At 34.3% G+C, this 27,457-nt stretch overlaps 1 protein-coding gene across 16 annotated transcripts in view; it reads left to right on the forward strand.

The window, feature by feature from the left end:
- Znf644 (zinc finger protein 644) overlaps positions 1-27,457 on the forward strand; it is a 94,298-nt gene that overhangs the window by 41,393 nt on the left and 25,448 nt on the right. Inside the window, exon 1 of one of the 16 annotated variants that reach the window (XM_005385075.2) lies at positions 26,599-26,788. The exons of the other annotated variants lie outside the window; for them this stretch is intronic. Within the exon in view, the coding sequence (XP_005385132.1) occupies positions 26,784-26,788 (5 nt within the window). The 5' untranslated portion in view covers positions 26,599-26,783. Of the gene's footprint in view, positions 1-26,598; positions 26,789-27,457 lie in introns of those variants that run through there. 16 annotated transcript variants of the gene reach the window in all.

The raw sequence follows: 27,457 nt of genomic DNA on the forward strand, positions 1-27,457 counted from the left end.
TCAAGAAGAGCAAACAAGTAAACAGGTAGAAAAAGTAGGACATCAACGCAAGTAAATAACGTGACAATGATAAATGGTACATATTGGTTGTAACTAGTGTTTCTGTTTTAATAGTTAGATCTTTGATCCATTTTAGTTTTAGTTTAGTGCATGGTGAGGGATATGGGTCTAGTTGTAGCCTTTGGCATGTGGAAAGCCAGTTTTTCCACCACCATTTATTAAAGAGGCTGTCTTTCTTCCAGTGAAGGTATTTGGCTGCTTTATGAAAGATAAGGTGCCTGAGTGTGTCCGGAGTTGTTCTGCATCTTTGAGTTTGTTCCATTGATCCTTGAGTCTGTTTTGTTGCCAGGGTCATACTGTTTTCATCACAGTAGCTTTGTAGTATAATTCCAAGTTAGGGATTGTGATATCCACCGCATTTGTTGACCAGGATTGCTTTTGATATTCTACTACTGTTCTGGTTCCAAATAAGTTTTAGGATTGTTTTCTTTTGTACAATGTGCTATTGGTATTTTGATCAGGATTGCATTAAATCTGTATAACAATTCTGGAAGTATGGCCATTTTTACTGTACTGATTCTTCCTATCCAAGCGCAAGTGATATCTTTCCATTTTGTGGTATCTTGTTCAATCTTCTTTTTCAGGTTACTGTAGTTTTACTTTATTTGTTAGGTTGATTCATAAATATTTCATTTTTTTGGATACTATTGTGTAATTTCCCTAATTTCTGTCTGTGAATTTGTTATTTCTATACAGGTATGCTATTGATTTTGGAGTGTTGACTTTGTATCCAGCTACTGTACTGAATTTGGTTATTAAGTTTAGGAGTCTCTTGGTGGAATTTTTTGGGTCTTCTATGTAGAGTTATCATGTTATCTGCAAATAATGGTAATTTAACTTCTTCCTTTGCTGTCCTTATTCCTTGTATTTCTTTCTCTTTTCTAAGAGCTCTGGTTGATGTTTCCAGGATTGCATGTAGTAAGAGTAGTGATAGTGGACATTTTTGTCTTATTCCTGAGTTTAGAATGAATGCTTTTAGTTTTTGATCATTTAATATTATGTTAGCTGTTGGTCAGGTTATCAGATTGAGATAAAGAGCATGTATTCCAAAAAAAAAAAAAAATCCATGTATTCCAATTTTCTGTAGCGTTTTTTTTTTGTTTTTTTTTTTTATCATGAATGGGTATTAGACTTTGTCAGATGGCCTTTTTGCATCTATTGAGATGATCATGTGGTTTTTGTTCCTGACTCTTAATATGGTGTATTGCACTTACTGATTTGCATATGTTGAACCATTCTTACATCCCTGGGATGAATCTTATTTGGTCACGGTGTATAATCTTGACGATTTGTTGCATTCTGTTTGCTAGTACCCTACTGAGGATTTTGTGTCACTAGGGAGAGAGGCCTGCAGTTCTCTTTTTTTGTTTGGATCCTTCTCTGGTTTTGATACCAGGGTAATGCTTACTTCCAGGAATGAATTTGGGAGTGTTACTTTCCTTTCAGTTTTGTTATAGAGTTTGAAGAGTAGTGGCATTTGATCTTCTCTAAATTTCTTGTAGAATTCAGCAGTGAATCCATCAGAACCTGGAAGGTTTTTAATTATATCATCAATTTCATTGACTGATCCTGGTGTATTTAGAATCTTCATTCAACTTTGGTAATTCATATGTATCTAGAAATCTCCATTTCTTGTATGTTTTCCATCTTATTAGAATACAGGTTCTTGAACTAGATATTGATGATCATCTGTATTCCTGCAGGATTCATTATATTTTCACCCCTAATTACATGGCTTTGAGTCTTTTCTTTCCTTTTTTTTGATAAAGTTGAGTTTGTCAGTTTTTTTTTTTTTTTGGTTTTTCTCCGGTACCGGGAACCGAACTCACGACCTTGCGCTTGCCAGGCAGGCGATTTTGCCGCTGAGCTAAATCCCCAGCCCCGAGTTTGTCAGTTTTATTTAAGCTTTCAAACGATCAACTCTTTGATTCATTGATTGTTTGTCTTGTTTTCTTTGTCTTCATTGCATTAATTTCTGCCCTGAGCTGTATGATTTCTTCACTTGTACCAGCTTTGACCTTGACTTGTTCTTCTTTTTCTAGAGGCCTGAGGCTCAACATTAGGTAATTTTTTTACACTTGTTCTGTTTTCCTGATGTGGGAAATTACCACTATAAATTTCCCTCATAGGACTGCTTTCATTGCATTCTGTAAGTTTTGGTATGTTGTATTGGCATTTTCATTTAATTGTAGAACCTATCTAATTTTTTCTTTTAATTTCATCTGTGACCCTTTATTTGTTCAGGAAGGTGTTATTTAATTTCCTTGTGTTTTTGTGTTTTCTTTTGCCATTGATTTCCAGTTTCATTGCATTATGGTCTGATAATACGCATGGAATAATTTCAGTTCCTTTACATTTACTTAAGCATGTTCTGTCAGCCAGTATGTGATCTATTTTGAAGATTGCCCCACGTGCAGCTGAGAAGAAGGTGTGTTCTGATGTTTGGGGTGGAATACTCTGTAAACGTCTACCAAGTCCATTTGTTCAGAAATTTGGCTTAGTTCTGGTATTTCTTTGTTAATTTTTTTGATCTATTTGTGGCAGTGGTGTATTGAGGGGCCCCAGTACAATTGCATTAGTGTTCGTTTGTATTATCTCTTCCTCTTGGATTGTTCCCTTAACAAGGACGTAGTGACCTTATTTGTCTCTCTTAATCAGTCTTGGCTTGAATTCCACTTCATCTACAAACAGAATAGCTACCCCTGCTTTTTTCCAGGTTTTTGTTGCATGGAGTATTGTTTTCCATCCTTGTACTTTCAGTCTACCACTTTCTGTTTGAATTAAATGTGTTTCCTGTCTGCAGCTTATTACTGCATCTTGCTTCTTGATGCATTCTGCCAGTCTGTGCCTTTTTACTGGTGAATTGAGACCATTAGCATTGATAGTTGTAACTGATATTTACTGACTTAGCCTTGTCATGTTATTTTCCTAATTTTGGGTTCTTTTTCTCCCTTCTTTTTAATTGCTTACCTTGGTTGGGGGATTCATTCTATTGGGGTTCACAGCTTTGTAATCCCTGGTATCTCTTTCTAGAATGTTTTTCAGAACATTTTGGAGTGCTGGCTTGGTGTTCATGAATTTCTTCCCGTTCTTTGTCATGGAAGTATCTTTTATTTCTCCATCAATTGGAAAAATAGTTTGTGGGATACATCAATCTGACTTGGCAGTTTTTTCCTTCTAGGACTTGAAATGCTTTGCTCCAGGGTATCCTTGACTTAAGCTTTGTGTTAAGTAGTCTGCTGTGATTCTGATGGGCTTTCCTTTGTATAAGTGATTTTGTTTTCTCTAACAACTTTTAATATTCTGTTCTTGCGATGAATTTTTGAAATCCAGATTATTACATGTGGGGCGGTAGACTTTTTGGGGCGGTATCATGGCTAATTGAGTTCTATAATTCTCAGTCATCTGTATTTCAAATTCTTTTTCCGTACTTAGTAAGTTTTCTGCCATAATTTCTCTGAACAGGTTTTTTATGTTGTTTATGTGTTGTCTCCTGCTTTTTCATTGATTCTGAGCAGTCTTATGTTACTCTTTTTTGGGTCCTGTAGTAGCTGTTGGATTAATTTTTCATGATCTCTTGCTATTTTTAAGAAATCTTTTCTTTTCATGATTGCTAACCACAATCCTGTTTTTGACACATGATATTTTGTCTTCACATTGGTTCATTCTGCTGTGTATATTTGCAATATAATTTTTAATCACATAGATATCTGTTTAAATCTATTCTGTGGATTCCATTTCTCCTCTGTTGGGCATTTATGGTTTCCATCATTTTCCTAAGCTCTTCTATCTTTTTACCTGTATCTTCTCTAGATTTACTAATCATGTCCTTTATTATGCCTGTCACTTCTGTAGTCATCTGAGAAATTATTTCTGACTTGTTTTTGTAGTCCTTCATTCATCTGCTTTGTTACTTCTGCTGTTACCATTTCAGAGAGCTCAGGTGGGTGGCTTTTGAATTGTTCTGCTTCATTGTCCCCTGGGTTTGACTGTGGCAAGTTGGAAGTCTAGGGTTGTATCTTGCTTCCATGTCTTCTCATTTTCTGCCTGCCTTTTTTTTCTTTTCTTTTCTTTTCCTATCTTTTGTTCTTTCTTTTTTTCTTTCTTTTTCAATTTATTTCCTATATTGCTATTTGTAAATGGTAGGTATCATTATTCTAGTATCTTTATTGCTAAGAACCCTTAGGAAATGACTACTTCTTGGAGATGTCTTCTAGGTATAGCTGGCTTTTGGATTTTGATTCTGTTGCAAGATCCTACCTCTTGAATTTATCGGGGATGAGAAGTTGCTGCCTATATGGCCTAGTACTGGCCTATATTACTGTTTATGACCTTCAGGCAATCATTGTCTTGGCATACAAGGAAGAGCAACTGATTAGAATAATTATGTCACCTTTGCTAAATTAGTACAATGGGTAATAACAGTATCATCTAACACACCCTATAAAGTGGCAAACTTTGGAAACTATTAATTTGCCACCTTTAACTATAAGAATAGGATTATAGTTATTTAACTATATCTAAAACGAACCAGGGCAGGTGTGGTGGCACACTCCTGTAACCCCAGCTGTTGGGAGACAGGCAGAAGGATCACCTTAAATTCAAGCCAGCCTGAACTACATAGCGAGACCGGGTCTAAATAAATAAATAAAACAAACAAACAAATAAATAAATAAATAAATAAATTTTTAAAAACAAACCCCATGCAGTATATATCTCCTCAATATCATGATTTTATCTGCAGGGCAGAACATTTCTAAGGGCTTAGGAGAAAAAATAAAGAAATAGAAGAATTTTAAGGGATTAGAAGCAAGGCTGAAAGGACCATGGAAGATTTTGCAGGCTTTGGAAACTGGTAAAGATGGTAAGAGGGAAAGAAGGAAGAATCAGAAATGAGTAGAACAAAACAATAAAAAAACCAGAAACAATGCTCTCACTCATATAAAAACAATTAAAAAATCAAGAAAAAGAAAAATATAATTTAAAAATAAAATTAAGTTAAAGAGTGAAGAGAGAAAGTAGAAAAAGAAAACCACTTCAGTGTACATCTGTGCTATCATTGGTTGGCAGAGGGTGCAGACCAAACCCAGATCCGTGTTAATTGATCCCATCAAGCCAGCAGTAGAATAATGGTAGTGGTAGATAATCGCTGCAAATCTGTACCTTTAGTTCCACTGTAGTTTAGGTTGGTTCTACCTTCTGGCTGTGAGGCTGGGACACTAGTTTTTTAGCCCACAACTCCCTGAGTGACTCCTGCCAGTTTGAACTTGGCTAGCTGTCAGCTTGGGCTTGGCTCCCTGACCTCCTGCCAACTTAAACTTGGTCATACCTCACCCTGACATTTGGAACCACTAGATGGAGCCAACCCCACAGCTGTTCTGAGTTCTTCTGTTGGCCTCTTTGCAAAATGGCTACCAGCCAGTTACCCTCTCCTGGAGAGCATGTGAACCTAAATAACACACCATCCACTGCCGTCTACAGCATCCACTGCTCTGTTCCACTTACGCATTTCTCAATGGAAGCCTCTGGGATTTCCAGTAGTCACCATGCCTCTGAAGGTTTGAGCCACTCTCCTAACAGTGAGCCAAGGGTCAAGGAGAAAGCACTCATTTGCCACCTCCTTCCTCTGAATTGTTGTCCCTCTTTCACTGTCCCTGTAGACTCTTAATTCTCACTTCAGATCCTTGCTGGTTCCTGAGCACTCATTTCCCTCCTTCTCTTCCTCATGTTGCTATATTCCAGCATGTGGATTCCATGTATCAAAGAGACTGTTTCTCTGCTGGTCACCATTCTGCCATTTTCCTGAAAGTGCCTAGTAACATTTTCTGACCTAGTTCTAATGTTGGATTATTGGGGTATCCGTGACAATTTGATAGCATTTTCAGATTTATATTACTCTTTCCTTTCTCATTTGAATCAAAGTTTTTATTCTGTACTTCATCTGTCATATCTTGCGAACTTCTTTTGCTTACATGATCCAAGTCATCATCGTTAGTTGAATCACATGATGACTCACTTTTAACCTCCTCCCAAAGTTGTAAAAGCAGATTTTCATGCAACATTGTATTGAAATGTGCTAATTCTAGAAGAAAAAATCAAAAGAAAACATGTAATACAAAAATTATAAATACACGAAAATGTGACAGGGTGCATAATGTGAGTAAAACTAACCTATTTACACTTTGACACACGTGCACACTTCTTGGTGTTCTTTATACTAAGTGAGTTAACACAAAGGTTGCTTCCTGTATTCCCCAGTGCAGCTACTGAGATGCACAGCAAGCTACTGGTATTCTCAAGTACATATTTTATTAGAAAAATATGGTCGTGGTATATTTTACCCATCATGATGCCCCATATTAAAGTCTTCCAGTCCATGAGCATGAGATGTTTCTCATTTATTTATATCTTTAATTTCTTTGCAGCAGTATTTTAAAAAAGTTTTTAATATACAAGCTTCCTGCCTTTTTGACTAAGTCTGTTCCTAAATATTTTGTTCTTTTAGATGCTTTTGGAATTGGAATTTTTCTCATTTGGGTATAGAAATATTATTTTTTGTGTTGATATTTTTATAAACTGAAATTTTGCTTTTATTCGGTTTTTTTGTGGAATTTTTAGAGTTTTCTAATGTATGAGATTGTATCACCTGCGAACACAGTTAATTTTACTTCATCCTTTCCTGTTTGATGTGTTTCATGTGTCTCTTCCTGCTGTCCTTTCCCTTTTCATTCTTTCCCTCTCTGGCTAGGAAGTACAGTTCTGTGTTAAATAGAAGTAGTAGAAATAATATCTTTGGTTTGTTGCTGATCTTAGGGCAAAGTTTTCAGTTTTTTACCATTTGAAATTTCCTTCTTTGCCTTAGTGTTTACCATGAAGAAGCGTGTTGAATATTGTCATTTTTCTGCATCAGTGTAATGTCTGTCAGTAACTTTTGTCCTTCATTTTGTTGCCTTCCAGTAATAAATCTCACTTAATCATAGTGTATTAATCTTTCTAGTATAGTGTTCAGTTTTCTTTTACTGGGAATTCATTTCAGGTTCTCATTCTCTTTTCTACCTGGATAAGTAAAGATTCTCAGATACTTTTATATTGAAGCTGTACTGCAACATATAGTCCCTTTTGTTCTGTCCTTTACTACTAGGGAAAATACATTTGAAATGTAAGTGATTTTTTTCTATAGGCAGTCATTTGGATGTTTTGTTGCACATACTTCACATTAATCACAACACATAACTATATGGTACTCAGTCTCCAGACTGTTGTTTTTAATCATGGCTAGGCATTGCAGTGCCACAGGGGGTTATGCACATGTGTGTACACACACACACACACACACACACGATTGCCAAAGTTACTTAGATTGGGATTTTTCAGATAGTGTCTGAGCATCAGTATTTGTTTAAAGTCTTCAAGCACAGACATAGTTGACAATTCTGACATAGAGTGATCCCGGCTACATTCCAGGGTTCTAAGGAATAGTTTTAAAAAACAAGCAAAAACCCAACTTCTACGGGCCTTAATGAAGTTGAATCAAATTCCAGGAAAGGAATTGTAAACTTTATCTTTTAAAAATTTCCCAAATTTGGTTTTTGTTCATGAACTCTCTGCTTACCCTCTGTGTCTTCAAGATTTCTTCCTACTTTCTCTTCCAGTATAGTGTTTCTGGTTTAATATTTAGATCTTTGGTCCATTTTGACTTTAGTGCATGGTGATAGACATGGGTCTAGTTTTAGTCTTTGGCTTGTGGTCATCTGACAAATGGAAATTAAAACAACACTGAGATTCCATCTTACCCCAGAAAGAATGGCTATCATCAAGAAATCAACCAATAATAAATGCTGGTGGGGCTGTGTGAAAAAAGGAACCCTGCTCCATTGTTGGTGCAAGTGTAGACTGGTACAGCCACTGTGGAAGTCAGTGTGGAGATTCCTCAAAAAACTAGGATTAGAGGTACCATTTGACCCAGCTATTCCCCTTTTGGGTATTTTTCCAGAAGAATTGAAAACGTCGTGCCAGAGTGATACATGTGTACCCATGTGTATAACAACACAATTTGTCATAGCTAAATCTTGGAAGCAACCAAAATGTCTATCAACTGAGGATTAGATTAAAAAAAGTAGGGGCTGGGGATTTAGCTCAGTGGCATAGTGCCTGCCTAGCAAGCGCAAGGTTGTGAGTTCAATTCCTGGTACTGGAAAAAAAAAACAAGCACAACAATAGATTAAAAAAAGATGTATTTTTATACAATGGAGTATTACTCAGCTATAAAGAAAGATACACTCGAGTTTTTTATAGGTAAATGGATGCAACTAGAGATCATACTTATAAGTGAAATACATCACCCGCATGTGTAAACATCAGATTGTCTCCCTAGTGTAAGAAACTAAAAGTAAATAAAATCCAAAGGGTACAGTAGATACTGTGAAAGGGCAAGAAACTGCTTAAAAGGAAAGAACAACTGGGATGGGGGAAAGGAGAAAAGAAAGAAGGAAGGGAAAATACCTATCTATCTATCTATCTATCTATCTATCTACACACAAATACAAGGTAGCTAAGATAATTGTACTACTAGTTTCTATTGGTTTATTGAAAGGAACAGTTAATGCTTAATTGTTTGATCAGTTTTGCAGTCCTGTATCTGGTAATCTGAACAACTACTTTGAAGATAACCATATGCAATATAACAACCATTGTTAATTTCCTATATCTTGTTTTGAAATTCTGTATATTTTTGTTTCTTTTTTATTTTCTTTAAAATAAAAATTTCCCGAGTATCTCTGAAGCACAACTCAGATTTTATCACTATTCTACAATTTTTCTCAGGCACCAAAAAGGACGTTCAGCAAGAAAATCCAAGGTTCTTTATTATATGGATTGAAAGAAGATCTATATTTTTTGTATCATTTGTGTAGCAGTTAAGATGCTTTCTTTTTTTTAACCATTAAAAATGGCATAGTTGCCACCAGGTAAAGCTCCATTTCATTGCTTAATAGAATCGTTGTGGTGATATGGATAGGCAGGACCATTTTTTCTTAGATAAATTTGTTCATATGGCCAAATAGGTACTCAGTTTTACATCTCAGGGTTTAGTATAAAGCATAGTGGAGGTGACCTTACTTTGATCTTTTCAGGGTGCAGAAATTAGTAGTTATTTTCTTATATCAAAATAGATCCTTTGGGCTGGGGATGTAGCTCAGCTGCACAGCGCCTGCCTGGCAAAGGGCGGCCCTGAGTTCTATTCGTGATACAAAAAAAAAAAAAAAATCCTTTATATGCAGTATCACTTAAACCATTATATTGGCTAGTTGGCTAGAGCTACCATAAGAAAATGCTATAGATGGGGTAGCCCAAGCACTAGAAATTTATTTTCTCACATTTCTGAATGCTAAAACTCCAAGATAAGAGTTTTGCAGGTTTGGTGTTAATTGAGGCTTGTTTCTTTGCTTTGCAGATGGCTGCCCTCTCACTTTGACGACCCTTTGTGTTTGCCCATCCTTGGGTGTCCTAGTCTGTTCTTACAATAATCAGACTGGAGTAGGGCCCATGCTAATAGTTTCATTTTAGTAATTTTATTATTTAATATAGCCACATGTTTAGATACTGTAGGTTAGGGCTTCATGTATTTTGGATCCACATTACTGAATTTGTAATAATATATGCAAAATATTCTGTATAACTAAGTGATTTAATGTATTGAATTAAATTGCTTGGAATTTCTTAGTAGAGTAGTGATTACTGAATAGTATCTGCCCAATATGATTACATTGATTTTGTAATGAACGTTTACTTAACACCATTAGAATGTAATGACAAGGTGTAACGCATTGATCACATTTGTTACTTTAGTTTGATGTGACCATAAATATGCATCTATTTGTCAGTGTGTCTGAGAGATACACTTAACATATTTAGGAAAACAGTCATATATCTCAGAGGGAGTTATAGTACAGCCTTATTAAATATCATTTATGATTTAATTTGGGGGGTTAATGTTAGGAATTGACCTCCGTTCTTTGAGCATGCTGAGCATCCACATTACCACTGATCTGCACTCCAGTCCCACAGCTTTAAGAGTTCATTCCAACCCACCTTAATTATCTACAGAAACAGTAAAAATTTGTACTTTCTGCCAAAATTATAGAGGATCCAATGATCTAATAATTGCTTACATGCCAGAAAGCTAATTATAGAACAATAAATTTGCAGAAATCTAAATTATAGTTTTCTTAATTAAAAAATAGTAATGGGGGGCTGGGGATTTAGCTCAGCAGCACAGCGCCTGCCTGGCAAGCGCAAGGTCATGAGTTCAATTCCCAGTACCAGAGAAAAACCAAAAAAAAAAAAGTAATGGTTATTAGAACCATTGTCTAAAGTCTGCTTGTTTCATGTGTATCATATTAAAATGAAAGACCCACCCCCCAGTAAGGTATATCACATCAGATTATATTATTTTCCATATACTTTCAAATGGATTGCATAATTAAATATTAAAATTAGCTTGTATCATTTGTGTACACACTGGTGGCTAGAGAGGGGCTACTTAGAGGCATGCAGTTTGCCTGATGAAACCAGTAAAATTAATAGGAAAGTTTGCTTCATTTGATTTCTGTAATTTACTGATTTTTTCAGACCGATGTTCCTTTATAGTTAGCTTTTTGTTTGTTTTGTTGTTGTTTGTTCTGTTTTGGTGCTTCTTCATTTAGACTGTCCGAAACATAGCATAAACAACAAAAGACATGCTTCCTATTTTGTTGGGAAGATTTTTCTTAACAGTTAGGGGCCATTGTGAAAGATCTATTAATCAGTCATCATCAGTTGAATATTTGAAAGGAACATATGCCAGAGCATATGACAGAGGAACTTGACAGAGTGTGTTGCGGAGGCTTTCCATAGTAAGTGACCATGAGAACTGCTCTGAAGCAATATGAGTTAAAAGTTAACTAGAATTGTGTGATGGAGGGCTGAGGAGAAGAGAGCAGAAGACATACAGAAACTCTGTGGTAGGAAGGAACATATTTGGAGAATTTGAGAGAGGAGCAGTAGGGTAGCTCACTGAGGACTAGTGGGCAGAAAGTGTGAGACCCAAGTGGAGAGGCAGGTCTCAGCACAGCTGTTTCAGCTGTGTTAAGGATTTGGAGTTAAGTCTTGAGAGAGGGGGAAATGTATTTCAGAGTAGTGAACTCGAAAACTTCATTCTGTCTGTGGTGTAGAGAATGAACAGAAAAGGACCACTAGATTCCACTTAGGACTCTGAGGTGCTTTTAGAAATTCCTTCAACTATTAAAATACACAAAAAAGTAGTAACCAATGATGTTCAACATGGGGAGGTACTGTTCTAGTTGCCACATATCAATGAACAAATATGTCCTTATGGTCAGGGAGAAAAACAATCAAATAACTGTATAATATGTCAGGTATAGTAAGAATACCTCTATGTTTTATGTGTGCTGTGAATCTAAATATAAGCAGAGGAAAACGCAGAGTAACAGTGCTATATTGGTCCATTTTCCTGTCACCAGGAAGACATACTTGACATGTATAACTTAAAGCAGAGTTTTATTTTGACTCACAGTTTCAATGAATTCAGTCCATGGTCGGTCAGCTGGCTCCAAGCAAAAGGGGCATGGGAGGGGATCATGATGGAGGAAAGCTGCTCATATCATTGCAGCCAGGAAGCAAAGAGAGAAGGGAGAATACAGACTTCCACATCAAGCCCCAGAACTCACCCCTTCCAACCAAGCCCCACCTCTGAATGTGAGACTTTTAGGGGATATTTTAGATCTAAACCATAGCAAGGGCTATCTTATGTAGATTAGTCTGGAAATAACTGAGGAGAAAATTAGGCATAAGTGTAAAGTAAGTTATCTCTACATATTTGGAGGTAGAACTTCAGGCAGGAGGTCAATGTGAGTACAGGGAGGAGTGGAGTAGGAGGTAAAGTCTGTGACTGATTATAATTTGATGGTGTATGAACAATATGACACTTATTTGATTGTTTATATAGTTTTATAATAAAATTTGTCATTTCTTTTGATGGTAGTACTTCATGAACTTAAAATAGTATTCTGTGATTTTAATAAGTGAGGGGATTTTTAGTTTGTTGCTTTTTGCCAGGCATGCGTTTTGCCGCTGAGCTAAATCCCCAGCCCAGTTTGTTGCTTTTTGTGTTGCTTGAGATTGAACCAAGGACCTTCTGCTTGCTGGGAAAATACTGTACCACTGAGCTACACTTCAGCTTGAAAATTATTTATATAATTTTTTGCCCAGTGCTAGGAACCAAACCCAGGGCCTTGACACATGCCTGGCAAGTGTTCTATCATTGAGCTACATCTTTAGATGTCTTCTTTTTAAAGTAAGAAAGATGTATTCTTACCAAGAAAAAATAGTCTTTATAATTTTTGGGGTTGAATTGTGTTTACCCTGTTGATATGTTAAAATCTTGACTCCCTGTTCCCCAGAATATGACCTTATTTGGAAAAAGGGTCTTTACAGAGGTAAACAATTTAAAGTGAGGTCATTAGGGTAGGCCCTAATCCAAATAGGACTGGTAATCTTTATAAAATTTGAAAATTTGGATACCCAAGATACTGATAGAAGGAAGATAATGTGAAGAAACACAGAAAGAAGATGGCCATTTACAAACCAAGAAGAGAAGTAAAACAGATCCTTTCCCTCCAACCCTCAGAAGGAACCAATGCCATTAACACCTTGATCTTGGAATTTCTAGCATCCAAATCTGTGAGGCCATAAATTTGTGTGGTGTAAGCCACCCAATCCTGATTATTTTGTATGACAGTCCTAGCAAGACTAACACAGATAGTGGCTAAAGAGCCAGTTTTCTTTTTCTACTTGCATTCTCTTCAGTTTCCCTGTACTGAACTGGTGACAGAATATTAGGAAATCCTTTAGTTTATTTACTGTGCATGCACACATGTGTGTGTTTAATTAATTTAGAAAGCAACTTAAAAAATGTGAATTTTCTTTAAAAAAATGTGGATTTGAAATGTAACAAAAAGTCAGTGCTACAGCATTGTATTTATAGTTTCTTGTCTTCCAAGAAAGTTTTAACTTTAAAACTATATCACTGTCACAAGTCCCCTTGTTTTGTTTCCAAAGTTTCACCAAGATTTTAAGATTGCTATCTTTTTCTGTTACTTCTGGGTAGTATTTCAGGAAAAGAATTTGCTACCACTTGGTGGCACTACATAGCTTAAAAATGAATTAGAATGTCTGCTGTTTACTATGCAATGATACATAAAAGATTAAATTCAGAGGGAATTATGTGATATGAGCAACTTGATATTATTGTAAATGTTTGATTCTTATTTTATAAATAAAATAATTATTGGTATTGTAAAATAATGTTTTATTAAAATGTCATGGAATTGTGAAAATCTAAGCCAAGATTTAGTTTGATGAATAGAGTTCTGTACATGAATTGTTTATAGAAACCATCTTTAGTTCAGATATCCTTTATCATAATCCTCTGCTTAATCTAAATGTAAGAAAAATATTTTAATATTTAAAAACAAACATTTCTTTAATAGAATTTTCCAAGGTGTATATTTTCTCTTTTAAGTGCTAAGAAGTGACATTTTTTCATATGATCAAGGTAAATAAAACATTCCTGCAGCATATTGAAAACTCAAGCAGTCCTGTTTAAGACCTTTTATTTATTTTATTTAATTAAACAGAGGTAGAAGTGAAAATTTATTGCATTTTCAGAAATGATTTTATTCCCAATTGACTTCTAATACCATAATAAAGTATTTTTGTAATACACTTTCCAGGCTGCACATACAGCAAGTAAAAGCACTTCATGTCATTTTAAAGGTTAAAATATAATACAGTAAGGTGTACAAACCATTAAATACATAGTTCAGCCAAGTTACAAAGTAAACACTTTGTAATCATTACAGATCAGGAGTAAGAATACTACCAGCAAATCAGAAGCCCCCTGTTTCCTTTCCTAGTCACCATCCCTTTCCTTTTTCCCAGCATAGTCATACCTGACTTTAAGACTGTAACTGGGTTTTTTGCCTGTTCCTGAATTTTTAATAGTTTTTGTACTTCTAGTAATAGTATTTTGTGTCTGGCTTATTTGTTCAGTGTGTTTGAGAGATCTGTGAATGTTGTCAGATGTAGCTATAGTTCACTTACATAATTTCATCCAGTTTATCTTTCTAGTGTAGGACTTTTGAATCAGATAGTACTGCCATGAACATTCTTGGTGCAGATGTGGAGCATTTGTAGTGGTATACTCCAAGAGTAGAATCTGGGTCATCTGTGTTCAAATTTAGAAGATAACAAGGAGTTGCTGCAAAGTAGTTGTGTCATGTTATCAACAGTGTATGGCCCTTTTCAAGAGTGCATTTTCCTGATTCCAAGTGAAATTGAGTACTTTTTTATAAATGTTTCAGTATCTTCTTTTGTGAAGTGTCTTTTCCTCTGCTATGTTGTTGTTTCTAATTACTGTTGAACTTTTTCTTTTCTTTCCCCCTTAGGGTTTAAAAAGTTTTTTTACATGATCCAAAACCAAGAAGATACTTTCATATGTTAACAATTTAGAACAGTCATTCTCAACGACATGTAATTCCCCCATCTAAATAGGATATTTAGTGTGTGTAGAGACCTTTTTAGTTTTCTTAACTTATTAGTTTCAGTATTCATGCTGGGTGATTACTCTTGGGATCTTGTGGGTTAAGAGTGTCGATAAATGTAGTCCTACAACATACAGAGTGTAAAGAATCCTACAGTGAACATATAATTATATTGCTAAGTCACTAGTAGAAGGTGGAAAAATGATATTCTAGAAACTGATTTCGCTAGAGCGGATTTTTACATATGGTATGAATTATAGAGGTCACCTTTTTTCCCTACGAATATACACTTTATATGCCGTTGTTTATTAAAAAGATTGTCTCCTCGCTGCTTTATAGTACCACGTTTGTCATGTATCAACTGATCATACTATGGTGTGGACTTTCTTTACAACATAAACTATTTATGCTCACATACTGAGCTTTTAACCTGTAGATGCCACTAATACTAAGGCTAGACAAGCCAGTATCTTTGGCTTTGATATTAGGATAATACCTCTTTCATAGAATGTGTTCGGATATGTTCGTTCCTCTTCCATTCCAACTAAACTGTCTATCCTAGACTTAGCCTTTTGGGGAAAATTTTGATTACTGATTCAATCCCCTTAATTTTTATAGTTCTGTTTAAATTTTCTGTTTCTTCTTGAGTTAGCTTTACTAGTATGTGTGTTTCTGGGAATTTTTTCTACTTCATCAATATTATCTAACTTGTTGATGTTCGCTTCATTCATATTATTTATTTATAATTTAGTACTCAAAATGAATTAAGAAGAAACAAAGAAAACCAGAGAGAAGAATAAGGACCCAAAAGGATATAGTAAAATTGTCCCATATACATTTGCTTGGACTAATGGAGAGATAATAGGACAGAAGAGACAATGATTGAGGATTTTCTCACATTTACAAAAGACACCAAGCCACAGCTTCTGGGAGAATCAAGAGTTCTTACAATGAACAAACAAAAAGAAAACTACATACAAACATATCACAGTAAAACTGATGACAATGAAAAATGAGAAAAACCTTACAAGCAGCCAAAGAAAGGAGAATACTTACAAAAACAATAATTAATCTCGGAGAGAAAAAAACCAGTTTCTAATGTTTGACAACTAATCCGATGTGTTCAGCCAGGTTATGTTATTCTCCTGCTGGACAAAATAATCTAACTGGCTTGTACCCCACTGGTACATGCATGACTGTCCCATTGAGTGGCCTGTACCACCCCTCTGGGACTATCCCACCCACTTGAACATGTTAAGGCAAGGTCCTGCTGTGCTGCTCAGACTGACCTCAAATAGCAAGGCCCACACAATCTTCCTGCTTCAGCCTCTGGATTGTCTGGGACTGTGGATGTTTAGTGCTGGGCCCAGCTTTGTTTTTAATTTCATAATAGCTGCACTGATTTGTATTCCCACCAAGAGTATTCAAGGGTTCCCTTTTTTCCATATCTTCATCAACATTTGTTAAAAGATTGTCTTTTATAGTAACCATTCTTAATGGAGTGAAATATCCGAGTGTGGTTTAGATCTGTATCACCCTGACAGTTAGTGATGTTGAGCATTTTTTCCGATGCTCACTGACCATATGTATGTCTTTTGAGATACAATGTCTATTTTGGTCTGTTGCCCACTTTTTAATGGGGTTACTTGTTTTTTTTTTTTTTTTTTTTTGGTTTTTTTCTCCGGTACCCGGAACCGAACTCACGACCTTGCGCTTGCCAGGCAGGCGCTTTTGCCGCTGAGCTAAATCCCCAGCCCCGGGTTACTTGTTTTTTGTTGTTACGTTTTCTGAGTTCCTCATATATTCTGGCTATTAACCTCTTGTCAGTTAATGTTTGCTATTTTAAAAAAATCATACTGTTGGTTGTTTAATCACACTTTTGTTTTCTTTGCTGAGCATAAAGTTTTTAGTTTGAAGTAATCTCACTTCCAAGTTTTTGCTTTGTTTTCTGTGCTTTTGGGATCTTGTCCAACACATCCTTGCCTATTTAGAAGTCGTGAAGCATTTTACCTATGTTATCTTCTATTCCACAAGAGTTTCAGGTCTTACATTTAAATTTTTAATCTATTTTATGTTGATTTTTTAACTGTCCATGTTTGTATGCTCTTTGCTCTGATACTATTTTTTGTATCACACCTTCTGTAAGGTATGATATTAGGTTGTTTATTTGAGCTCTTTTTTAATACAGGTTTTACAGATATAAATTTCCCTCTGCAATCTACTTTTGCTGCATTCCTTAAGTTTTGGTGTATTACATTTTTGTTTATAGTCATCTCAGAATTGTCCATTTCATAGGTCTTATTTGTAGGGAAGGTGGACTGAAGCTTGGATAAACATAAAATTAGTAAAGAAGGTGGCAATCACTCATTTAATGAGAGGGGCAATATTTGGTGGTTTGTGTTGCACTATGTTCTGTAAGATATTCCCGCGTCCCCCCACCCCAGTGAGATTATTTTGTCCAGCAGGAGAATAACATAACCTGGCTGAACACATCGGATTAGTTGTCAAACATTAGAAACTGGTTTTTTTCTCTCCGAGATTAATTATTGTTTTTGTAAGTATTCTCCTTTCTTTGGCTGCTTGTAAGGTTTTTCTCATTTTTCATTGTCATCAGTTTTACTGTGATATGTTTGTATGTAGTTTTCTTTTTGTTTGTTCATTGTAAGAACTCTTGATTCTCCCAGAAGCTGTGGCTTGGTGTCTTTTGTAAATGTGAGAAAATCCTCAATCATTGTCTCTTCTGTCCTATTATCTCTCCATTAGTCCAAGCAAATGTATATGGGACAATTTTACTATATCCTTTTGGGTCCTTATTCTTCTCTCTGGTTTTCTTTGTTTCTTCTTAATTCATTTTGAGTACTTCATTCTGACCTTTTTCTAGTTCTAATTATTTCTTTAATATATCTAATTTCTAGTTATGTTACATAAGGGCCAGAGAATATGGTCCACAATGATTTCTATTTTTGTTTGAAATTTTTCTAGTCATTATACTACATAATATTTTCCCTCTTGGTTGCCTAAATGCCTAGTTTTTATTGTTTTAGGGAGTTTTCTCTATATATTTGATCATCTGGCTTCAGACTTTTTTGTTGTACAATTGCTAAAAGAATTTTGGAAGACTGTGTCACATTTTTAAATGAGCACCTGACATTTTTGTTACAAGTAAAAATATTGTGCTTATCTATTGTTTATATATTAAGTATTTCAAGGAATATAGATAACTCAGTTTATAACTCCATAGTATTTAATAAACCTTATTAATTATATTATCAAAGTATATTTTTATTTGTTTTAATCTCCTTGCTTTCTTAACTCCTGGGAAAAGTGTTTAAAGCATTTCTCTGTGGCTCTTGATTTGTCAGATTCCTTATACTTGTAGAAGTTTCTGATTTATATACTTTGTATCCATTTAATTGTATGCAAAGAGTGGTATATCCCTTTTAGTTCTGCTTTTGTTTTGTTGGAATTTTATGAGAAATGAATGTAGAGTTCATATTTGTAACTGAGGAATTGGAAATTGCTAGCTATTTTTATTTTTTATTAGTACATATTTGCAATATATAATGCTTACATTCCTCATGGGTAATTGGTACATATACATGACATTTTAATTCTTTTTGCATTTCCTCCCCCTCATTTTACACTCCCCCTGTTGGTTGCCTTTTCTTTTGCACAAGGTCTATCTCGGTTTCTTAGTCTCTTTTATTTTGCTCTTTATTTATATTTTGGGTTTTTCATATAAGAGAAACCCTGTAATTTTTTCATCCATACTATATGATGCTTTTATTTTCTTATCTTTTTATTATTTTAGTTTATTAGTACATAATACATAATATTTACATTTCTTGTGGGAGTTGGTACATGTACATAATACATCTTAATTCCTTTTCTCATTCCCTTTCCTTCCCTCCACCTTCCACCCATCCCTTGGATTCCCCTTTGGGTGGATATATGTTTACAGTATAGTACATACTGTGTAAATTCCTTGTGTGGAGTTGGTGCATGTGCATAACATATCCCAATTCCTTTGTTTCATCCCTAATCCTTTCCCTCCCCCTCTCCTCCTTCCCTTTCTCCTCCATCTCTTGATCCCCTTTTGCTTTGAGGAGCTGTCTCTCTGTTTTCTATTATCTACCTCTTATTTTGCCTTTATTTTTTCTCTTTTTTCTCATACCAGAGAAACTATGTGTGCCTGATTTACTTCGCTTAATATATGGTCTCAAGGTGTACCTATTGCCCTACAAATAACTTGTTGATCCTTCTTTATGGCAGAGTAGTACTCCATTGTATAGAAATACTACCACATTTTCTTTACCCATTTATCTGTTGATGGATATACTGGCTGTTTTCAAGATTTAGCTGTTTTGAATTATGCTGCCATGAACATGGGTATTATCATTGTAATATTGTGTCTTAACTCTTTCTGGAAGATAGAGGAGTGGTAGCTGGGTCAAATATAATTTGTATTGTTAGTTCTTTGATTTCCATAAATGGCTCTACTAGTTTACAGTTCCACCAGCAGTGTAGAAAGGTTCTTTTTTCTCCAACAGCCTTACTAGCACTTGGCATTAGTTGATTGCTTGATGATAGCTATTTATATCTGTGCAGAACTTCAGTTGCACAAGAAATATCATCAAGAATCAAAAAATGGGATCATACCAATTTAAAAAGGTTAGCAGAGCAAAAGAAACAGCCAACACAGTGAATGGGAAAAAATATTTGCCAACTATTCTTTGGACAGAGGACTAATATCTAGAACATATAAGCAACTCACAGAAATTAGACCCCACCCCCAAATAAAAGACCCAGTCCAATAAAAGAAAATAAAGGGGGCAAGTGAAATGAATAGACATTCCTCAGAAGAAGTGCAGTTGACCAGTGTATACATGAAAAAATGTTGAGCATCTCTGAAATGCTTTGAGAAATGCACATTAAAACTGTACTGAGAAATGGTTAAATCTCTAGTGGACACTGCATGTCCTTTTTACTTAGAACAGAGTTCCCTTTGCTTTATTGCTTACTAATTATTATTTCCCTAAAGCTCTGTTCTAGTTCACAATAGTGTTGTTGCTCTAGTCTTCTGTTTCTTTACTGTCTGCTCATTCATCATGTTACAATACCCTGAAACTGGTAAAGGTCTCTGGTAGCTCCTCCCAGAATTCATTTCTTTTTGTAAGGATGTTCTTTGCTATTCATTCAACATATTCCTAGGGAGCCAGAATAATCTTGCAGTAGCCTGTGAGATCAGTGTGGACATAGGAGCAGTACACAAATTCAGTGTCATCATCCCATAAATCAAACAAATTAATGGTGTAAGAGTCAGGGAATTAACAGTTAATGAGTAAATACTAGATGTCAGGCCCTGTGCTGTGTGTTTTGGGTACATTGTATTATTTAATTGTCACAATTTTATAAGTAGATTTCATCCCTCTGTTATGGATCAAGCACTAAATGTAAAGGAAAATGAAGTAACTTGGCTCTGAGGTAGAAGTTTTAGAGTTATTTTTCAAACTCAGGTCTGTGTACCTTCAGCGTTTTCTTCAAAACAGTGGTTCTTTTGGGACTATGCTATAAAATTTAGCTGAAGTCCTCTACTATGAGACTTTTCTTGGTTAAGGCATTTTACAGGGTCTTCTACTTTGTTTGAATAGAATATATTAAGTATGTGTTACTCACTGGGGACATAATGAATTATTTTTATTGGAAGTTCTTTAATATGTATGTGTCCTATATAGGATTGTTCACTGAAATAACACTACAGTTTGAAAAACAGAAGTAGCTATTGATTGGTTTATTAATGTTAAGGATAATTAAAAATTTGTCTGAAATGATACCCATTTTATATATGCTTTAATAATTGTCCTTTACAAAACAGTGATGTCCTCTTGATCACATTTTAGTTTCATGGATTGGGTAAATTGGAAATCATATATTTGGTAAGTTCCTTACACTATACAACTGCTTCTCTTGACTTCTCATTCACTCTTCCATGTGGGTAGACCAAATGGAAATTCTTTTAACCACAGTTGTTTGAGCGGAGTTAACATTTGGTTATTAATAAGTACTTCTGTTTTCTAAATACTATATAGTTTTCGGTAATATTTTTGTGAAATTTTATAATTACTAAAATTTTCAATAACAGATACCTTGTCTTAAAAATGAAATTCCAAAATATTTAATAAAACTTGTTAGCAAATCTGTTTGTAAATTGGAAAAGTAGTAATGGCTGGTTGGTGATTTGGCATCACAAAAAAATGTGATTAGAAGCATGCTAATACATTTTGTTTCAAGAAAAGTAAATTTCTTGTGTTTATATTTTTAGCACTTTAAATTAGGATAATTGTAGAGTAGGGATTACCTTAGAAATTTTTTCTTAGAAGATAATTGGATTTGTGTTCTTTAAAAAAAAGAGAAGAATGTGATTTGAGTAAATAAATGAGTTCACATTTAATAAAAGTATTATTTTTTGCCACACTTTTATATCTGAATATATATAAATTTGAATTTATATAGTTGAGCTTGTCTATATAATATAGATGAAATATTATCAGAGAATTACAGAACAATTTTTATAATCTACCCTACCTTTTGTACCCTCCCTTTCAATAAAGTTGTAAATCAGTAAAAGACTTTATTCTGTGGATGTCAAAACATTGAGGTTCTTCCCATGGAGTATGAGCAACTTTGTATTTTTCTAAATGATTAATAATGTCTTACACATATGGATTAATGGACTTTTACAATAAGATCTACTCAGTTAAAATCTACAAAAGTTTAAGAAAAATAGTTATATATGAAATTGTAAATTTGAGTTTGCTTTATTACTGGAATATCAGGAAGAAACTAGCAAACATTTCTTATGTTCAGGGTATCAGAATAGATAAACTCTTCTTGCTGATAAATTTTGATATTTAAGCTTCTTAACCTGATTGGCTTGAGAAACATCTGGAAGATTAGTAAAACATGCTTCTGAGTATGTCTGGGGGTGGTGGTTGTGGAGCATAACCTTAAGGACTATATCTAGTCCCTGGCCTCTTCCTTTCTGGCTCTTTAAAGACCCTGCTCTCTGCTTTCCAGATACATTACCGTGATTTGAACTAGCTTTTAACTCCTGCATGCCCTTCTGCCATGGTGGTTTCTGCTTTGAAGCCAGGTGACAATGGCCTGACACCTTTCAAACACTAAGGTTAACTTCTCCTTCTTTAAATTGTTGATGCCAGTTATTTTGTTCTAGCAGCTGGAAAGCTAGCTTAATACATAAATGTTCTGTTGATCACCTTTTCTCAAAAATGATATAGTTTGATCTGCACTGACAGTCTATTAGAACGCAGATCATTTCTTTAACTGTTGTAAGAAATCCCTTCAAACCCACAATGTTTGCATTTTTAGTCATAATGCTACCTTTGATGTACATACTCTAACATGCCTTGATCCGTAGGAATCTACAAGCTTTGACAGAAGTCTCATTTGTAAGGATTTAGCTTTTTAGTTATTGGAGCAAATTCCTAATTTTTCCAAATAAACATTAGGTAATAAACATCTGACTCTGTACTTAAAGTTCTTTTGCTAATTATTGCCACATACGTAGACATAATAATTTTTAATGGTGAAATTCCCTTTGTCCTTAATTTCTGTTCTGGAAGCAGTTTATTCCATATGCATATATAACTTATCTTACCACTTTTGAGTATTTATGTTTCTATTTAAGTATATCCTTTGTTTTCCTTTCTTTTATACTTGTTAGACATGGTGGGTTAGTATTTATAAAATATCACAAAACTGAACATAAACAGGAAATCCATCATAGACTGAAGAATACCAGAACACTCAAAATAAAATGACAGTTTTTAGCAGTTTATAATCTTTATTGGTGTGGGCCAAAGTTGACACATTGCCTCTGAAACTGACCTCTTAGCTAAGAGTTTTAAAGTTAAAAGGTTTAGATAGGTACAATTAACACTGACCTGTGTTAATTAGCTAAGGATGGTAAAATAATATCAATCAGTTTGAAAAGATGTAAAAGAAAGTTACCACTTTTCTTAATTGTAAATATCAGTTATTCTTGTTGGAGTCATGAGCACATGTCATTCATCCAGTCAAAGCTAAAATGATCCTTAACCTTGTTCTGACTATGAAAGCATAAACAGTACAAGAAGTAGTCATTCTTTGCGTAATGTGACTTAACATTCTCCTTTGGTTGCAAAATTCTGATATAGTGCTTCTTTGATCTGTGAATTCTTCATTAGGAAATTAGTGAATATTTTTATTTGATCTACTAGTGCTGATTCTCATTGTTATGTAATTTTCTAAACTGTTGAAGTTGTGCATTTGTATCATCCCCACCCCACTGTCTTTGCAGTTACTTGCTTCATTTTACCATATGGCAGCAGAATTCCTGAGATGTATGACTACTTTTAATATTTAGTATACTTCACAGTAAGAACTGTCTTATTGTAAACAAAAGAAAATTGGACATCATAGTGCACTCTTGTAATTCCAGCACTCAGGGAGTCTTAAACCAGGATTGCTAGAGTTTGAGGCCAACCTGGGCTATGGAGTTAGTTCAAGGTCTGCCTGAACTATGAAGTGAGACCCTGTTTCAAAAAAGAAAAAGTCATCTTGAATATTTGGTTGTGTTATTAGTACCTTATATTTCTAACATCTTTCTGTTAAATAATGAGATAATGCATGGCATCAGGAACAAAATTGTTCAGTAAGTTCAGTGTAATTTGGTGATAGGTAGTAAAATGACATACTATATTAGATCATTAGTTTATCATGGCAGTGTCCCATACTGACAGTAAAACACTGTATGTGCCAAATGTATTTTATTTTTGTTTGTAAGCTATACATCTTTTAGATGTTCAGACTCAGTGACTTTTTTTAAAAATACTGCCAGTAGAGAAAGACATCCATAATGTGGAGTCTTCGTGATAACACATAGCTCTGTGGTGTCGGTGTGTTAGTCATTTATGCCATGTTTTCATTGCTCAGGAATCAACCTAACAATACAAGAAAACTAAAAGATTATTTTATATAATTGCAAATCATGGCAAAGGTCCAGTAGTTTGTCTCACTCCAGTTTTGCCCCTATTTCAACCTAGTATTAAATGTTAATAATGTTTAAAAACTGTTCAGCATTTATGGTGATATTTGAAGGGACCCTGGCAATCATCTTACCAAATTTCCTGCCACAGTGTTCCGAACAATAGTGTAACTACGGAGCCATTCCAGTTCACTGTCTGTAACGAAACCCTTTGCAGTGTCAAAGGGTTCCTGCTTCTAATTTTTCTTACTCAAGGTGAAACCCATATCTTGATGAATTTAATACATCAGTTGTATGTTCTACTCTCTATATAACCTACCTTCAAACATTTGAAGATTGTTAAACATGTGCGCTAATTGTTAGGCTAAACATACCATATTATTGTCACTTTATTATGCGTTATGGTTTTCAGGTCAGCTAATGCTAGATACCATTATAAATGTTCTGTATTTTTTATTTTTTCCTCTCAATGTGACATCCAAAATAGGATACTCCCTGGAAGACATGATTATATTGTGTACTTTTCTCTTGAATTGTGAAGTTTAGGGTGTATGTTTGTACATCATGTATAGGATATGTGGTCTTATAAACTATAATAATTTATATATAGTTAATTAAGATTTGTTTTGCAGTTAGGATGACAGTTGTGAATGCTTTTTTCCTTTTGACCCAAGCTCATATATTACTAACGGAAGTTGTCATCTATTCTTACGGGTAATTTAAATGAGCATAGAGTTTATGAAAACCTGACAGATCTAACTATAACTCAGTTAGTGGGCAATATTATAATTTATTTATAACTGTGTAATGTAGTTATTCATGAAATACTGTAGAATGAGGGAAAATTCTAGTATTTTTTGTGTGAAATTTTACCACATGAGAAATGTTGGTATTATGTAGTAATAGTAAGTACCCACAAAATGTTAACCTACTTGCAATAAATATAATTAATAATGTACATAAAAGAATGAAATTAAGTTAATTTTTTATGAAAAAAAGAATTATTCATGAACAGAAAGTGGACAGCATAGACTTGATGACAGGAAGGTTGTATCTAATCTGAATTACTGAGTGACCTAGGAAGCTTGCTCAGAGGGATTACAGAATAATTATGTTAATATGCAATTATCACCTCATTTCTTCTGTAGTAACCTCAAGATGTAGTGTAGTGAGGGTGTTATAGCAAGTGCTGATAGTTTGCAAAAATACTGATGTTTGAGATTTCTGAGACAATAAGTCTAGCTTGAGGCATATAAGTGATGATCTGTCATCTTGAAGACAGATCTGACCTTTGTACTTTTTTTAATGCTCACAGTATATAACTAGAGGCAGTTATAGCTGTAGAACTCATTATGATTTTCTAGAAACTGAAATATGTTTTATGTAGATTTAAAGTTCCCATTTGCAGCTTTTTTGAAAGTATGTGAATATTTGAAAGGACATATTTGAATTCAGTTAAAAGAAAAATTCTATAATTATATGACTGTATGGGAGAGGATTTAGTAATTGTGTCTAAACATTTTAAAAGATCCTCATTGGTATACCAAATTCACTGAATTCATTGAATTGAAATTTAAGAAATTAAACAATATAATATTATAGTCAGTTTTTTAAAAAACCTCATGAATAATGCCTAGCTTCAAATACATCCGTACTTTGTTATAGTACCATAAACTTGGGATATTGATGACTGTTTTAAAGTATATTTGACCATATAAAAGTTGTTAAAAACTGAGACAGCATAAAATTAGTTTATAGGTCAAATGCCTTCTTATTTGGATGCTACATATAATCTTCTCTTAACATAGTGAAATCAATGTTATAATTCTGTATCCATTATTCATTGCAAAAATTTGATAATCCATTGGTTTTCATTGTGTCTTAATGTAGCAGCTATTAATTTTGAATACTGTTATTAAGAACAAGTATATTTGGAAAATTTTATAATTGGAATATATTTGGAAAATTAAACCAGGAAAATGTTGAATTCTTCCTAAATAGTCAGTTTCTTCAAGCGTATTTTTTATGTAGATTTTTACCTTTAATGTACTAAGTGTGCCTTGATCATTATCTATAAAAGAGTAACTTACTTATGGGCAACCAAGCCATATTACATGTTACATTCTTCACATGAAGATGTGAAGAAAATCTTTCTTTCTTAAAGAAAGGCTTGGTTTCATGTATTTTTATAAATATATAATTTGATTTTTTGCTAGATATGTTTTATAAATAAAATGTTATGCATATATTTTTCGATGTTTTTGAGCAAAACAGTTTGATATCTTCAGAATATGACCTTATGAAAAGCTTTTATAAAGCCATTCTGGTAATGAGGATGCAGTCTCCAAGCCGACATGATATTCTCATAGTTTGTCACCCTGCTGTTCAGGGGGTACCAATGAAGTTGCTTTAAATGGGAAGCGTCTGTTCCATCTCTGAACCTCTAACACCATAACAGATGGGTGGAACATAGAACATGGAAGGTTTTACCTCTGAGGTGGTAACAGTGAAGCCACTCATTAACACTGAATTTACCACTTCGTTAGCAACACTGCTTCCTGTTGAGAAAAGCTAATGCAGGCTTTCAAACTGACTGAGCATATATTTGTCTACCTCTGTGGTTATGGTAAATAGGAAAGGAAGTGTCTTTCAGGCTACTTTTTTTCTAAACTGTCATTTATTTCAGATTTATGAATTGTTACTGCTGAGGCATTCTACCTAATTTAATGAGAAATATCAAGACCAAGTAATAGTGTAACATCAAAGCTTGGTTTGCACTGACATTTGTACACTCCTTCCTAACACATGTTTATGTGCTGCCCATTTTTAACTCCTGTGTTTGTGATGTAGAGACTCCTGCTGGGTGCTGCATTAGCACCATTTTGGGGCGATATCATTGAATATGATCTTATTGGAAGTCTATTTTTATTACCATGGAAGTTTGCCAGAGTCAAAACAGAATTTTAAAACCTAAGAGGAGTGGAATAATGCCAAAGAAAGATATCTGTAATGTTTATTTATAATTAAACATATTGTGGAAAGAATAAGATCATATATATAAGCACTTGTTCTAAGTTATGAGGTAAGAAAAATGTAATTATAAACAGTTCTTTATTCTTGAACTAAATTTAATATACAAAGCCTGAAATTGGTACCATAAAGGATAATAGAAATACTGAAATTCATTTAAAGTGTTTCTGATTTCTAAATACTGGATTGTAAAGTCCTACTGTTTTAAATAGTATTACTTTACAAGGTAAAAACACTATAAAAGAAAAATGTGCAGCCTCTATTTTTTGAGGAGCATAGTCTTAGTCTATCTTGTTTACTGTTGTGTGGGTAATAACTAGAGTGGTGCCCAGCACATACTAAGTGCTCAATAAATATTTGGAGAATGCTTGAATGGTACTTACTATTATGTACGAGAGGAAAAGGAGTATAAAATTTTAGACAGTACTTTAAATGGTTAACACCTGTAGTTGACAAGTAACAAATTCTTTATATAGTACATAAGGATTTTTGGAAATGTTGAGAGCTTTGCTACAATTGCTCAGTCAAGAGATTAGAACTACATTGGGATCTAGATGGAGTTTAATAGAATATCTAAATTTCATAGGAAGAATATTTTTCTTTTTATACGTTAGGCATTTTTTTCTTTGATTTTTCAATTGTGTTTTTATTCATCCAACACATACTGATTCCTTTATTTAACAAATAATGTATATATGCCAAGTGCTATACTAGGTTCTAG

The sequence above is a fragment of the Chinchilla lanigera genome, unplaced genomic scaffold (genome assembly GCF_000276665.1).
Source record: "Chinchilla lanigera isolate Chin_1 unplaced genomic scaffold, ChiLan1.0 scaffold00022, whole genome shotgun sequence".
NCBI classification, from domain to species: Eukaryota; Metazoa; Chordata; class Mammalia; order Rodentia; family Chinchillidae; genus Chinchilla; species Chinchilla lanigera.